Source organism: Mesitornis unicolor, unplaced genomic scaffold (assembly GCF_000695765.1).
Source record: "Mesitornis unicolor isolate BGI_N332 unplaced genomic scaffold, ASM69576v1 scaffold24645, whole genome shotgun sequence".
Taxonomy (NCBI): domain Eukaryota; kingdom Metazoa; phylum Chordata; class Aves; order Mesitornithiformes; family Mesitornithidae; genus Mesitornis; species Mesitornis unicolor.
Genome location: NW_010187867.1, coordinates 94,694 through 111,195, shown reverse-complemented (window position 1 = coordinate 111,195; position 16,502 = coordinate 94,694). Strand labels below are relative to the sequence as shown.

Genomic DNA, 16,502 nt, shown 5'->3' with positions numbered 1-16,502 from the left:
ATGTTGGAAATCTGGACTTTATATCAGATTCACAGGACTCATTGAAGAGCTCCACCACTTCCGTAGGTGGATTTTTATCTGGAGGATATGTCATTCAGCGAATCTTCAATCTATGCTCACTTGTCAGGATGCAGAAAGCCTTTTCTAATTGGATTACTGTGGTGTATTTGTTGACAGTTTAATTCCCAAGCGGTGTAAATGGCCTGCAGCCTTCACATTGATCTGCTATGCCTTTTCCTAAACCCAAGCGAAGAGTTTTATCACATTACCCTCATGCTGATGTGCATGAACCAGGTACTATTCAAAGTTTGAAAGTTTTCCCAGTCATGTATGAACCCCCCTTGCTGTCCGTGGGATGGTCTCTGATTCAGCTGAACGGCTGCAAGAGCCAGGGGTTCAGATGCCTCTTCTGGAGATTGTGTCCTATCCTTCTTGCCTGTGGAAGTACTTGCACTGATCAAAGTCCTTTGCTGCTATGTGGAAACCTTGCTACAGATCTAATGGTGTGTCTGTTCTTTTTAATTAGTTTTAGAACAATTTGACTGGACTGCTGTTTTTACCAGCCACTCCCGCAATGCTTTGTAAAAGCAAGCAGCAGATCACACACCAGTGTGGTCACTTAACCCTCGCTTCAGAAGCTACCTTAGAAATTCATCTCCAATATACTTATGAATTCAGCTCTTCCAAACAGTTCGGGGTGTTGGAAATCCTCCTTACTGATTTCAGCTTATCTTCTTTTCCCTCTCCTTGAGATGGCTGCATGGCTGGCTTGTTCTGCTCTTCGTTTACCCACTCCCCTTATTTGTCACCTGCAGTGTTTATCACTGATGATTTTACACTTTCTCCCTCATTGTTGATAATTTCAAGTAGCATATAGCTAAAATTCAGTGTCCAAAGAACTTGGGCAATAACCTGTTTGAGGATGGTTCCATGCCTGCAATTACATATTTACACCTACTTGCTATTAATGCGGTTGATGTCTGTTAGATTACGTTACAATGTGGGGACAAGATAGGTTCTTAATTGCAGGCTGCATGGTATGAAGTCAAGCACACTGCGGCATAGAATCATAGAATCATTATGGTTGGAAAAGACCTTTAAAATCATAAAGTCCAACTGTTATCTAACTCTACCACGCCCACTTCTAAACCATCTCCCTGAGCACTGTATCTAGATGGCTTTTAAATACATCCTAGGGTGGTGATTCCACCACTTCTGTGGGCAGCGTGTGCCAGTCTTTGATAACCCGGCCCTGACACAACTTGAGGCCATTTCCTCTTGTCATAGAATCATAGAATGGTTTGGGTTGGAAGGGACCTTAAAGCTCATCCAGTCCAACCCCTGCCATGGACAGGGACACCTCCCACCAGACCAGGTTGCCCAAAGCCCTGTCCAACCTGGCCTTGAACACTTCCAGGGAGGGGGCATCCACAGCCTCTCTGGGTAACCTATGCCAGTGTCTCACACTGTTTACCCTCACAGTAAAGAATTTCTTCCTAAATGATGACCTAAATGACAGCATGATGGCATTGCTGCTGTTGAACAAGTGCTGCCCCAGCTTTTCTGTAGTGAGTTGCTTAGGTTGGAAGGGACTGTTGGAGATCATCTCGTCCAACCCCTCTCCCATGGGCAACATCGTCTTCAGTCTCTTTTGTTAAAGTCAGTTCTCGTTCAATCCCTGAAGTGACAATAACATGTGTGATGGTGCAGCTATGCCAAGGTCAGCTGATGTTTGCTGTCAGGCCACTCGGTTTACGTGAGCACAACAGACTCAGATTGCACACCTGGCGTGGATACCTGCCCACCTCTGCCATCTGACTTCTCCTGCCCACCTCTTGGCAAGAAAATATCCTATGAGTATGACCTTAAGGGTGAGTGGTGGTCAATGGGAGCAAGATGCTTGTTGAGCACCTTGGGTTTCCTGTTGGCATTCTGGTTAACATCGGGGCAGTCTAAATTAAAGATTCCCTTTGTTCTAGGGTACCTGAAATATCTTTTATTGTCTTTAACCTGTTGTACATGTATTTCTTTTTGAATTATCTTGCTCCCTCAATTTTCAACAGTTTTTAGGCTCTTGACTTGTATCCATGGTTTTATATTGATGGGTTTTCTATTACAACAGCCAAACGGGAGTTGCAATTCTCCCAGGCTTTTTGAAAACCTTTGTTATAAAGCATGTGCTTATCTTTATTGGTATAACTAAAAAGAAGTGGAAGGTGGAGCATAATTACACGAAGTGGAGCTTTTTGAGATTATAATTTTATAGGTACATGTAAAACCCCTTCTCACTGACATAGCTAAATTCCCACGGACTGTAATTGTGAACATACATATGCATTGCAGAACATTGATCTGAGAGAAACTACACACACTGGGATTTGTTGGAATTACAATATTTAAAATAGCAGTTTATTAAACAACGGCCAGCTTCTCCGTGACCGTAGTTTACAGTTGTGTTTTTATTAAGTTAGCCAAGTTGAGCCTTGTGTAACAAAGACTTGGGGAGGGTTCTCATAGTTTAATGTCAGAAGGGTTAGCTGGATAAAATTTTAAGCCACACGAGTGCATTCTAATACACCCAGACATACACTTGCTAAGTGTCCGTAGCCTATATATGAGACTACCATTTAAATATTGGGATTTCTTTGTCAATGGCTAATGTGTCTTGGTTGGTTTTTTTTCTCACTGCAAACAAATCAGATAGGGAAAAAGCAGAAGAGAAGGAAGGAGGGAAAAAACGCAACAACTTGCCTTTAAGTTTTTTATGGGGAAGATAAAATCATAAGAAGATGGTATTTTTTCCCATATGCCTCATGTTCTGCCCCTCACAGCATTCACGGTAAATCAGAGGTGAAGGCTAAAAAGAGCAGTTCCAGGAAGGCTGGAATTAAGTATCTTAGATCTTTCAAAGCAAGACAGAAATTTAACATCCAAGGAAAAAGGTAACGGGTCTCCTTTTCTCCTGGCTGTAAATACAGAACTGGTAAAGAAAACTGGGACACACAATTCATAAGACTGAATTATGAAAAACATATGGGGCTTCTGTACATATTTGTAATTCCCAGGTTGGATATTTTTATTATCATCAGTAGATAAACAGCAGGAAAGTGGGAGAAAGGATGGCAGGACGCAGGGATGAGGGTATGAGGATGATACCCTCCTGTTAGGGAGGAAAAAAGAATAAAGTAGTTTCTTGTGTGTGTGTGCTTTGTTGTGATGATGGAAAGTTTCAGAGCGGAGCAGCAGACTGAGGCCCTTGGCCTGAACATCAAGATAATTACAGTTCTGCAATACAGTTGTATTGTGCAGGGCATGGTGGGAGCCACAACTTCATTGTTGGTGCAAATGGTCCTTTGTTTGGAGCATCATGGTTCAGTGCCTGCATCCCGGCCCCCCCTCCTGGGGCGGGTTTTGTTCTGCGACCTGCACTGTACAGTGCCTCTGAGTCGCAGCTTCCCGTGCCATCATTGGCCCAATTTTCAGTTTCTAAAAATCAAGATGAAGATGCTTTACTTCAGGCTGTCTCTCAAATTCTCCACAGCTAAGCATATGAGAGCTATTATACAGCATCTTCCAATATAACAATTCTAAACCATATTTTGATTAGACAGGGCCACCCAGCTTCAAGGGGTCAGCACACTGATGTGCATATTTTAAGAGACATTATTGTGAAGATGAGTGTCTTATATTAATAACTGAACACAGTCTAGATGATACAGTATATTAACTTTAACAAGACAGTAATCATTTAAAGTTACTTTAAAATGAAACCATGTTTTACAAAAAGGTTGAATTTTAATCTACTAAACTGTTGTAAGAAGAGTTAAGTACAAGTTATGGAAGCTGGCTGGATTAATTTTTTGTAAGTCTGTTTAAATTTTTTTTAAACTAACTTTTTTATTTCTACTTATTCTGTAGATTTGAAAATCCATTGATTTTGAGATTTTCTGTGTGAGTTGTGTGAGACATTACCATGGCTTGTTCAAGAGTCATTAAGAAGAATTCAGCTTCCCTGAATAAGCTGGTTTTTGTTTTCAGTTTATGTTTACTGACCTGTGTAAGAAATATTTTTGAGACTACTAAAACATAAGATTATGGGATTATCGTTTTAACCCAAATCCTTTTAATTTGACAAGCAAGGGGGCATTTTTCATTTTTTTTCAAAATTTGACTTCAGTGTATAACAACAGAAATTTGATGGACATCAGATGGGTTTTGCCAGTTCTGTCTACTCCGTCACACAAAACCTTTGAACTCAAACAATCCACAATAAAGGCAGTTATACAGTACTTGTAGGTATAGCTTGCTTTTTACCTAGTACTTCTCATATAAAATGAAAATATAAAGCTCTGAAATCCTAGCCTCCTAAGATATAAATACAATAGTAGATTGACTTCAAGCATGTTTTTCAATTGCTTTATTAATATTTTATGGCTTCTCTTCAATTATGCTCACTAATTGGTCATTATGTTTCTTCCCACCAGAGCTTCTGGGACCACCTAGGACATTAAGGGGCACAATTTGGCTTGAGGTCTGCCCATTTCTAAATGCCATCATTTTTACCATAGTGTTGGATTACGCAGAAGATGGGAGAGTAAGAGTTTCCTGCAAAAACCTCTAATTTATTGAAAACAGAGTGCAGGCTCTCTCCAACCTTCCTGTGGTGGAAGCGAGCAGTGAGCTGCGTGTGCAGTTAATCCCTGCGGGCTGCAGGGGACCAGGACAGACGGTTTCTTCTGTGCTTTGTCTCCTGTGCTGAGCTGAACCACCAAGCCTGTAACAGCTGCTCTGGACTCTTCTGAAGAAAAGAGTGATGTTTGCATTGAAAGGGAGACTCCGATCTCCTTTTCCCCCATATTCCCGAGCCCAGCCCTTTTCTTTCTTTCTGTCTTTCTGAGGTCAATTTTTTGCAGGTATGCCAGCTTGCTCAAAAATAAGTGCTAGAGCATTCCCCTTCCCTACCAGTTCGGGAATTGGGAATTGCAGCCCACTGGTGTCCTCCTCTGTGCAAAGCAGCTTAGGGAAACCAGGCTGAAAGTGAGCGGGATGCCTGTCAGTGCCTGGGTGCACATCTGGTTTTTCCACTCCTGGATTCCTGTTGATAAAAGCTGTTATTGCACACACACCCCAGGCACAGCCACCATGCTTTGCTTGCTTTCCCCATGCACGTAAATAATTTAATATATTTTGAAAAGCCCAGTGTGAGGCCCAAATGGCCAGTGAAGCAAAAGCCTTGGAGAATTAACGGTGCCAGTGGTGGCATTCAGTGCTCAGTAAAAATTGCAGCTTTATGTGATGAAATAGTCTTTTTTGGCATCCCAGCAGAGGTGCGCAGAGTCTGTGAGTGCCCTTTTTCTCTCTTCTTCATGGAAGGAGGTGAGAACTCGGTGTGGCAGCTGGTTCCCATGCTGAACTGCCTGTGGATGTGCAGGGATGCAAATACGGACCCGACTGCAAGGGTTGTCCCAAGGGGAATGCATCCTGCAGTACACGGTGCTGCTCCAGCCTGTAGTTCCCTCCATGTGCCCCTCGAGCGATGCTCCTGGAGATGAACCAAGGGGCATAGAGAGCAGAGGAAGAAGCAAAACCAGATGTATGTACAGTAAAGGAAGAGAATGATTGTTTCTCTTAAAAATAAATGTATGGGGAGATATTCTTCTGTAAATAAATTTAAGTATGTCATGCAGAGGTGTGTTTTGTTCTTACACCTCCAGGTTTCTCACTGGTTTTACGGTGGGATTTTAGAGAGATTTATTCTAAGTAAGACATAATGCAAATTGCAGACACAATAGCATAATCTAATTTAGGTTTTATCTTTGACATCTACAGTAATGCTTCTCCCTTACTAAATACACCCAAAGAGAAAGCTTAAGCTTTTGAAAGACACTGCTTCATCACCGTATCTTACCCCAAATCAGTGCAATTTGCATTAAGATAAATTGTTTTACATATAAACCTGCCGCAGAACTCAACACAAACTGGAAATTTCAGTGTGTTTCTTTTTTTCTTTTGTGCAGATTTGTGCTGTGTATAGTCCTGGCTGAGAGACAGAGCCTAAGGAGGTCTCTAAAGCTTTAACTTACAGGTCAAATGCAGAGGGAGATGACACTTTGTGAGGGCGCTGTACATTAGAACAAATAGTTCAATAATTTACAGAGGTTGAAGATAGTTGTAAAATCACCCAATTGTAAAGATTAAGACATTAAGAAATAGCCGTTGAATCCCATAGAGTAAAAATTGTTGGTAGGAAGCTGTGGCAGGCTGAAGGCGAGGATGTTTTATTTCTCGTTCTCCTCCGCCACATCTAACACATTCCAAAAAAGTGCTTTTTCCTCAGTGTTTCCTCAGAAGCCTGGGGGTGGTTTTGTCCAGTGCCATGGCAGCAGGCAGTGGGGAGAAGCCGGGCACGTTGCGTGCACCTGCTTTTTACTGTGATGTCTGGCTCCTTGCTCACCGGAGTGCTACAGGAAAATAAATGCATGTAAGATTAAAATGCACTTCTGGTGAGTGTTGGTAGCACTTCTGGTGCTTGCACCACTCCTGGCCTTGTTGTGGGATAGTGAAAGGCAAAAGGCGAGCTGTCTGGTGTAGAGTGGAAGATCAATGACTGAAGATTTTTAATGCTCAACAAATATACAAAGAAGAGAGCACAGGTGTTACAGACTCAGTCGTGACTTCTGTCTGTGCTCTGTTGCTGCCAGCACCAGAGAAAGTTGCACAGGAGACCAAGGTCCAGTGACTGTTCAGATTGAATGTATATCATCTTGAGAGCATGCTCATAATTTCTGGAATCCACAGATTAATTCGTTTCTCCAACAGATGTGCCCCAAATATCACTAATCCTCCTCAGTATTGTTTCTTTTTTCCCCCAATTATTCCTTCTCATTTAAATGCGAAAACACAAAAAATCCCAAATCTCAAATCATCCATCCATCTATCCACCCACCCACCCATCCCTGCAGGATGTCTTTTGTTGTGCTTTGTTTTGTGTCCAGAGGAGAGGAGGAGACAGAGAGGAGAAGAACATCTTTGGTCAGGCTAGTGCTGGGCACAGGATCCTGGGCCTGATTTTGGCTTGGCGAGGAGCTGGGTACCACTTTAGTGGCTGCTCTGCATGTGCAGGGCATCAGCGAGCAGAGCCCGAAGCAGCTTGAGACATGGAGACCCAAAAGTTTTCTCTTGCTTTTATAAAATGCAGTTTGTCTTGGTTGCAAGTCAGGGAGGATCAGAAGGTGGGGTGGGGTCCTGGCCTTTCCTGTGCCATTTTGGCAAGGCAGTTTTTCATCAGGGTCCTCTTCCTCCCAAGAGCTTGCAGGACCCCAGAGCTGTTGGAGTGCAAGTGCTGTCCCCAAGGATCCCAGTGGAAGGGAGAGCTGGGAAGGATCAAGGAGCATCTTTGATTGGTGTGGGAGTGGGATTGGGGTGAGAGTCCCTCAGAGCAGGCAGTTTTGGTCATGTGTTTCAGGCTGGAATTTGACCACCAAGAGCTCTCACACGTGTTGGGGTCAACAGATGCCACCCGCAGCTTCAAAGGCAAATAAAAGAAAATTAAAAGCCTCCCATGTTCCTTAATTTGGAGCATCTCATGATTAAAGATCTCATGACCTTTATTTAGCCCAGCCTCATGATTTTTGGAAATCTGATTTGTGAGTTTTCAGGGATGCCCAGAGGGAACTTTGTGGAAGAAGGATGATGGTAAAGGAGAGGATGATACATAGCTGAGAAAGCACCAGTAGTTCTGCACCCTCTCTTCCCACCAGCTCAGAGCTTAGTGCTTGTGCCCACAGAAAAATTAAACCAGATCCAGAGATAAAATGGTGATTTCGTGAGTATCTTATTATAGGTTCGTTTTCTGTCTATCACCTCTGAGAGCTACTTGGCAAGCTATAAAAGTATAGTGTGAGGGGAATGTGTTTGTTGTTATTTTGTGTAGTGTTTTAAATTCTCTACTTTGTGAAAGCAGCAAAGGGGACGAGAGAGACCCCAAAGTGGACCTTACGCTGGTGTTTCTCCTGTAAGAGGGTTGGGGCTGATTTTGATTTTGCTAGATCAGTCCTGATTTTAAAAACATAAATGAATAGGTAAAAGGAAAAACCAAAGTCTGTTTTAAAATTTGAATGTGTAGTAGCAGCATAATGTAGAAACCTCATGAAGTGACGACCATCAGTGTTGGTATTAGGTCTAACAAGTGCTTCTGTAGGACCTCTCTGGAGTGGCAGTAGGGGTTTGTCCATTGTTTTCTAAGAGACCCAGATTTACCTCTGCTCTTCAAGTAACACTTCTGCGTTATCTGCATAAAATAGTGCATGAATACAGTCATCCCCGAATAAATCGCAGTCACTGGTATACCAATGGCTTCTAACTTCTCTTTGACCCAGCTTCTCCTTCATTCAGAATGACTGGGTTACTTTTTCTGCTCTCTAACTTCTCTTGTAAAACCAGTAGACTTTTTGTTTGTCTGTGTAATGTTTCATTGGTAAGCGGCATTTGCTAGGAGGTGAGGTTGACTTCTCCCATTTGGTTCTGAGGGGGTAGGCTCGTGCACCACAGAGCCACTGAAGTAATGAAGTTTCATGAATTTCGTGGGCAAAATCCAATATTCATTTTTGTTATTTGACTTGTGCCTATGTTTTAGGCAAATTTTCCTGCAGTACATCCCTGCACAGTCAGTGGAGAGAAGTGGGTACCTGCTGAAGGTGTTGGTTCAGTTCACATAAGTCAAGCATGAGCCACTGCACTCAAACATGAGCCATCTACAATGTCTTAAAGCTGTATTTCCATAGCAGTTAAACCTGTCTAAGACCATTCCTTCATTCTTATTCCTGGGTGCATGGTTCCCTTGTGTCTGCTGTGCCGTTCATCCTCTCGGTCCTAGGAGGGACCTAATCAGAAGATCACTAACCATACAATAAAGAAATGAGTGGTGTTTTGCCATCTTGGCTCCACAGATCAGTCAACTGCAGGATTACATGAATGCTAACACAAGGGAGAGGGGGGCAAATGCAATGAGTCTGCGGAAAGGAGGGGACTGTGGTAACTCCCATTCAACCTAAACTATGGTGAAACCACCCCTAAAGTGGTTGCACTGAATCCCAACCTCTTTATCTCTTGTCCCAGTAGAGATTTCCAGGCTGATTCTGCAGCTAATTTGTTTTTAACAGCCTTCTTATGACTTAGTGCACTGATTGCTTTAATGCTGACTGTCATTTAAGGTTAGTAGTGGTTTAGTTGCTAGAAGAAGAGGAGGACTGATTTTTCCCATAATGTGCAAGATAGCAAATACATTTTTAATGATAATTGGTTCTTTATTAGGGCAATGGGTCAATGGCAATTCTTTGAAGAGTTTAGTTGCGCTATCTCTTGTTTCTCCTTTTGCCTTATTTCTTGTTTCTACTTTCGACTTTACATCATTTTAGACTGTCTGCTTTGCTTTGTTTAGCTGATTTGCTTCTCAAACTGCTTTCCATTCTGTTGAAGCAGCTATAAGCATGGAGAAGATTAATATGTATCTAGAGCAAATGGCAGGATGGAAGAAAGGAGAGGAGAATCAGTTCCAGTCAAACAATTACAGATAGTGAGTGAAAAATTAACATGTGTCTAGGGAACATGGAGAAAAAGAAACAAGAACATCAATGCAGGTCTGCTGCTTCATGTAAATATATATTTAATATTAGTATTTCAGTTGAAAGCAATCAAGAGAATAGTACAAATTTTTAAAGACTAGGTCCTAAAAAGGAGTCTTTTTAATCATCGTTTATTGTTTATTTATTAAACACCTCCATTCCTTTACTTGGAATAGGTCAGAGGAAGACCAAATCTTGTAGCCAGTCTTTTGCTTTGCCTGTTCTTGTTATGTTACTCCTGATACAGTGGTGCCCTCACTTACCTAAAGTTAATAAGAGAAAATTGATGATTAATATCTTTGTAAAGTTAGTCCTAAAACTGAAGAAGAGATGTATTAAAGATGGCATGGTTGTGAGTAGGAAGCAGTGTCGAAAGCAGCTATCGTGTTAGGGTCTCAAGGGCCTTAAAATCAGGAACCACTACATAAAGGGCTGCGTAAAAGCCATAGGACTAGTAGCTTCAAGAGTCATCAATATTAATTGAGAGCCTATAAGATCAGCCACTGTCCTGTAACAGTAAACCGTTTGCTGGCTCGGGCAGAACTTTTTTTAAGCCCAGGAATCTGCCAGCAGATAAGAGCAGCTGTGGCCCATGTTATCTGACAGTGCATGCTTCAGATTCAGCAGCTGGGGGCACCGAGCTTCACATCTCCTGCTTGGATTTCACAGCATTGTGATACGTAACTAGTTTTTCAAGTGATTCCTAAAGTGCTGACCAGTGTAAAAAATGAAATTATATCAGTCGAGGAGATGCTGTGAGGAGCAAAGGGGAGTCTCATGGGCTGGCTGAGGAGGTGAACCATTTCCAGCGTTGCAGACCTACCCCAGGCTGTGTGTGGCGGCTATCTGGGCCCTGCTCTTATCACCCGAGCCCCTCCAGGCCATCGCTGCACGGCAGCTTTCCCTCCTTCTGTACTGTTTTTTCCCTCCAGACTGCAAGACGTGTCCTCCCAACAGCGAGTCCCAGCCCTCGGGCCTTCAGCTTCGAGCAGGCACACAGGTGCTTTTCATCCCAAAGACTGGCGGATGCAGATCCCCCTTCCTTTTCAGCTCCTCAAGGAGCTCTTCCCTGAGGGCCTTCCGACTCCGACTCCAGCCAGCAACGAGCCTGTCCTTCGAGTCCATGCAGGGTTCAGTTCAAATTTTGAGGACTCTTTTCAGGCCGTGCCTCAAAGCCCCCACAGGGCAGTGCTGCAAGACAGCGATGTGTCCCGGATGAGGTGGCCACCTTTGGAAGTGGCAAACCCAACAGCCACATATAAGAGTGTTGTGTGGCCAAAAGGAATTAGGTGCTCCTGATCAAAACCCTGCTTTGAATACTTGCTCAAATGGCTACTTCGTAAGCCAAAAATGCCATGTTTCTAAATAATTTCAGGCACTTCATGTACTTTTGGGAAAAAAGAGTAAGTAGGGATTTATCAAGTTTCTTGGTAGACATTTGTGCCTTGAAGCACAGTGGTATCTTGGAGTTACTGTAGAGATTTCAAGATCACTATGTTAATATATTTTGGTAAATATACATAGAATATGAAAATTCAACATCAAAGAATATGCATCAAATGCAGTTCTCATTTACATTACAGACTAAAGAGAATTCAGAATAATTTTAGTAACTGGGACATCAGTGATACTACAGCTGAATGAATGTAGAACAAAGAATCTCATTTAAAGTTGAGCTACATTCTTTTAAATTACTTCTTTAAGCATGATAATGAAAACCAGTAATAAACATAATAGAACTTTTCTGTAAGCGTTCATTTCTCTTAAATAGTTTTATGCCTGTATAGGTATCTAAACAAATGGTCTATACATTCTTCTTGTATCACAGAATTAACACAGAACCATTACATGACTTCCAGCTTAGGCTTTTATATTTTCCTCCATATTGCCATGGCATTTCCACAGTGTGCTACAGTGCCAAGAATCTCTCCTTTTAGCTTACTCCTTTTCTCCCTGTGTATTCAAGCCCATGCGTTATTTGCGTTTGCCAAATATATCATTCTGTTTTCAGAAAGCCTTGAAGATTGCATTCCTCTCTAAGTTGGAGAGTTATTTCACAAAATAGCCTACTACTTTTATTAAAGTGACAAACGTGCTTAGTGTTTCTATAGGAACTTAGTTTTTCTAGTTTTTTGAGAGTTTTGGTACAGAAGATGCGTGTGTTAAGGGGATTGGCTGTGCTTATGCAGCAGATCATCAAGAAGTGCTTTTTGTGGAGTCCTCTTTGAGCATCTAATGTGTGTGTGTGCTTTGTTTGACATATCCAATACACTGAGGGAAATTTTTGTCTTGAATGATACATACAATTTTTCCTCAAAGAAATACATTGTAGAGCATTTTAAAGCATCAAGGAAGGTATAGTCACATAATCTTGCCTGATACAGTTAGTAGATGGAAAGAGGAAGATATTTATGAAGTGGTTTTAACACCATTTCATCTTAGTATGTTAAAGTGAGACTATAGGAACATCAGTGCTGAATCAGAAAAACTCTAAGCACAAGCTCAGAGTTGGACTCTCATCTATGGTTTATTACTTTGAAGGTTTTGGTTTGCACTCTCTCTAGGATGGTGGGAAAGATTTATTTCATAATCTGTTAACTGTGAGAGTTACTGTTATGGAGAGATGTGTTCAGCTTCCCTGTGCTTTGTGTTACATCCTTTTTAAATATATGGAAACACCCCAGTGTATTGTTCACCAGGAGACACCCAGAAACGTGCTTCTCGGGAGGCAGCTGTACAATGGCTCCGCTCATCGTGGGGAGCACAAAGTGGGCCTGGAGATCATCCTCCGGAGCTGAGCCCACCTGGATGGGGCCTGCATGCGTCTGGCTGCACGGTCACAGCACTCTTCTGTTTTCTCTGGCGTTGTGCTGGAGTACATCGTACCCACCCAAAAGGGACGTGGGGTTGATGCAGGAGGAGAAAGGCTGCAAAGCTGGAGAGCCGAAATGGCTGGGCTGACCACCTCACCTTGTCTCAGAAATTGCTGCCCCTGGGGCAGTGGCTAATCCAGCTGCAAACCATTGCAGTTTACAGCCTGGCATGGAAAAGAGGAGCAGATCAGATCTGGATGCGGCAATACTGTGGCTGTGCCTGCAGCCCACTGCGAGCAGCTTTGGCGTGGGAACCTGTGGGAGCGGGGCTGCCAGGGGCATGGCTGAAGCAAAGCTTTCCTTTTTAATTTGCCTTTGTTTGTGAGTCACTGCCCACAGCTCCTGCTACTTTTACTTTCCTCCAGGAATGCATTTGCACCATTTTAACTGTGCTTGAATTAATGTAATTGTATCACCTGGTAGCAAGTAATCATGCAAATATCAAACTGTTGCAAATGTATTCATTCCATCGGCTGGCTCTGTTGTGTCATTTTGCTCTATGTTTATTTGTCAGACATTGTTACTGGGTAAATTCAACTACGTATGCCATCTTCAGTTTCTTTGAACAGTTTTACATGCGGGATCTGAACACACTTCATACCTTAGGAAGACACATGCAAGACCATAAATGTTAACTAATTAACTCCCATGGGGGGTTTAGCTTTATGTACAGTGATTAATTCTGCAGCTGCTTTTGTCCCAGCCACAGCAGATTTTTTAAAGCGAATATCCTCTGTACTTTACTCTTAAAAATTGTCATTCATTCTCAGATTTTAGGCAAAGGAAAAATTATGGCATAAATGCAAAGCAAGACACCTCGTTCTTTAATATTGCATTTAACACATTTTAATACACACATCTGAGTTGAAGAAAGACGAAGCATTTGGAGCAAAACAGCTTCAGCAAGTAGTACACAGTAACTTCTGTAGAGAGTGACTGCAACCATCTCTGAAGGGTTTAGAAAATGGTTGGCACCTTTAGGATACGTGAGAAAAGGTGGAAGCAATATGTTTGTCATTAGCATTCTGTGTTCTTTCAGATATTATTTCAAATACAGATATTTCAGTTACAGATATTCTTTCTGAAAAGATTTTGCGACCATTGTCACGATCTCAGCTGTGCCCTGCCTCCGTCATGGGCAGCAAAGCCAAATTCCACTCAAGGCAAAGTGCAAACACTTTTCTGTTTACGCAATTTCCAACCCATAGTGAAAGGCCAGAACAATTTACACATATTTTGGTTGACAGGGAGCGAGCAAGTTTTTGACTGGTGGTGTTACCTCCTCCCATATAGATCTGTCACCAGCTTTATATTTATCACTAGGTCTGGAAGCAGCCGAGGAATCTGAAAACCGGGGCAAACATGGTTGGGTATTTGCAAGAGGATTGCTAAGCAAATCATATCCTGCACCCCCCTGAAAATTCAGACTTGATAGACTCTGCCGCATCCTTACCCCCCTGCAATTACAGGCTCATACCTTGATTGCGGAGGGGGTCAGGTGCAGAAGTTTGGAAGCAACTTGACCTTTATCAGAAACACTTGGGTAGCTCAGTGTCACAGCTTGCTGCTGGGATAGGGTGTCACCTTCCCTGACATCTGCTTCTCTCCGTGCAGGAGAGTACTGCGAGGTGAACGCGCGCTCCGGCCGCTGCGCCCCAGGGGTGTGCAAGAATGGAGGAACCTGTGTGAACTTGCTCATCGGGGGCTTCAAGTGCGAGTGTCCCCCAGGCGAATATGAGCGGCCCTACTGCGAAGTGACCACCAGGAGCTTCCCACCTCAGTCCTTCATCACCTTCAAGGGGCTGCGGCAGCGCTTCCACTTTACCATCTCCCTCATGTAAGTCTTGGTGGGAAAGGGCTCTGTGTTTGGTGGCTTCTCTGCTTGAGCTTGACAGGTGTTCATTAAATATTGTCACCAACAAAATTACCTATGTGTAGAGGTCACTTTGTGGATTTCTGACAGTGACTTCCAAAAGTGAGATGCAATTGTGCAATTTCTGTGCTGCTGAGGATGCCGCTGCAGTGCTAACTCCTGACCTTCCTCTGCTTCAGTGCAGGGTGATGGCGCGGAGCGAGGGGACACCAGGGCCTCTCTGGCCACCTCTTAGAAGCCCGCGGCCAAAAAGGTGCGAGGGTGGGTAGTGGGTTTCCCACTTTTTGTAGTTGTGCCTGTGGCCTCCTGACTTTCAGGCCATCTGCAGAGCTGACCTGCTCATGCTGCTTGTTTGGGAGCACTCTTCCCCTTTCCTGTTTCCTAGCCTGTGAGAGGACCTAGTCTTGTCAGGCCATAGCTGAGCACAGGCTGGTGCTCCTCAGGTCCTTGCTCTTTGTTGGTTCCCAGCCTTGGGCTTGGGACAACCCCAGCTATCCCAGCTCCTCGCCACACTCCTCTTGGCCTTCACACCCGACCCCTGCTTCTGGTCTCATCCCAGCTGCCAGGCACAACCAGCCTCATCCCCATCCTATATGCCCCAACGTCCCCACATTGGTCAGTCTTCTCCTGGGCTGACTGTCGCTTTTCCCATGGGGCACTCAGGGAGATGAGGGGAGCAATGGTGGCAGTCACACTGTGTGGACCACGGCTCTCCTCCCATGGTTCACGCATCCCAGGGAAAAACCCTTTTATGGAGAAGACTTCTTGGGCCAGGCATAGGGCTGGCCTGCCGTGGAGTCATTGCTCCAGGTGCACACATGCCTCTTCTTCAGAGAGGGATGGGTTTGCAGCTTTACTGTGTTTAGCCGGTCAGTATTGGCTTTTGGTTCTCCCTCACGGTTGGCTGTGAGTAAATAACACAAAATGTGTTATCTCCAACCCTAGAGGGCAGGGCTGAGGATTTGTTGGTAGGTGCAACAACAGCCACAATGACAGACATGTCTGTGCGTCTGTCCAGAGAAAGTGCTCAGGGAGACACCACCAGTCACACGTCCCATCCAGCACCCAGCAGTTCCCTGATGTTTTACATCCGTCTGGACCCAGGCAGCGTCTTTCTGTTGTATCCTTCATCTGCCTTAATCCCAAGGTCTGAAATTTTATGGAATCTTGACATTTTGGCTAAATCAGAAAGCACAGGCACAGTTTGCACACAAGCCAAGGCAGGAAAGAGATGCGCCTGTGAAGATCGTTTTAGAGTATCAGATCTATGTACATGGAAAAGCCGAAGAGCAAAAGGCTCTGCTGGACGTGTCAGATCTACAATGAGTGCAAACACAGGAGTGGTCTGGGTTGGCTGCCAGCATAAATCACCTGCTCTGCCCTGGGCTTGTCCCCTCCGCCATGCGGTGTCACTTTTCAGGCTTTCAGGAAGGGATCTTTGACATGCAGGTTGCTTTATGTTAAAGTGTCTCAAATGCTCTGTGCAGGGGTTATTGAGAAACAGCAAACTACTGCAGAAAGGTGGTGCTTAATATGTAGCTTTTCATACCTGAAGTTCACTTTTATTTACATTTGTTATTTTTTTGGCTTTTGTTATCCTTCAGTGCAGGTGGGAAACATTATGTGAGGATAAGCAACAATTAGGACTTTGACTAGAGGGCAATTTATCATTACACATTTTGTGATTTGGGAGCCTTCTCCTGGCAAAAAGCAGGATGTTTGCATTGTCCAGGCTCATAACTAAAATGTGATTTTTTTAGAAAAATATTTAGGTTACTGACCAGGCATGACTTTCTGCTCCCAACATTATACGTCTTCTTTGCTTTTGTCCAAAACTTGCTGCTCCTTCACTCCAAGAGACACTGTCAGTGGAGAGGTTTTCTCCCCATTTATTCAAAATTCTGTAAGAAAGTATCTTATGTTTCCTCTGTCCTGAAATTAAAAATATCCCTTTTATTAAAAGACACTATTTTTCTTCCCAGCTGGTGGTAAACAGACAAGTTCAAAACCAGTAGTTTTTAACTATTAGTATGATGCGAAAGATGCTTTTGACTAGTGTAATAGAATGGAACTGAGCACACATGGAGTAAAGAAATTTAAAAATAGCTTAATAATTTAGTAAATAATAGTTTA

General features: G+C 43.3%; 1 protein-coding gene across 1 annotated transcript in view; it reads left to right on the top strand.

The window, feature by feature from the left end:
* CELSR1 (cadherin, EGF LAG seven-pass G-type receptor 1) overlaps window positions 1-16,502 on the top strand; it is a gene marked incomplete at its 5' end in the record, with an annotated part of 93,801 nt that overhangs the window by 7,372 nt on the left and 69,927 nt on the right. Inside the window, one exon of the mRNA XM_010185613.1 lies at window positions 14,111-14,333. Coding sequence (XP_010183915.1) covers window positions 14,111-14,333 — 223 coding nt within the window. The remainder of the gene's footprint in view (window positions 1-14,110; window positions 14,334-16,502) is intronic.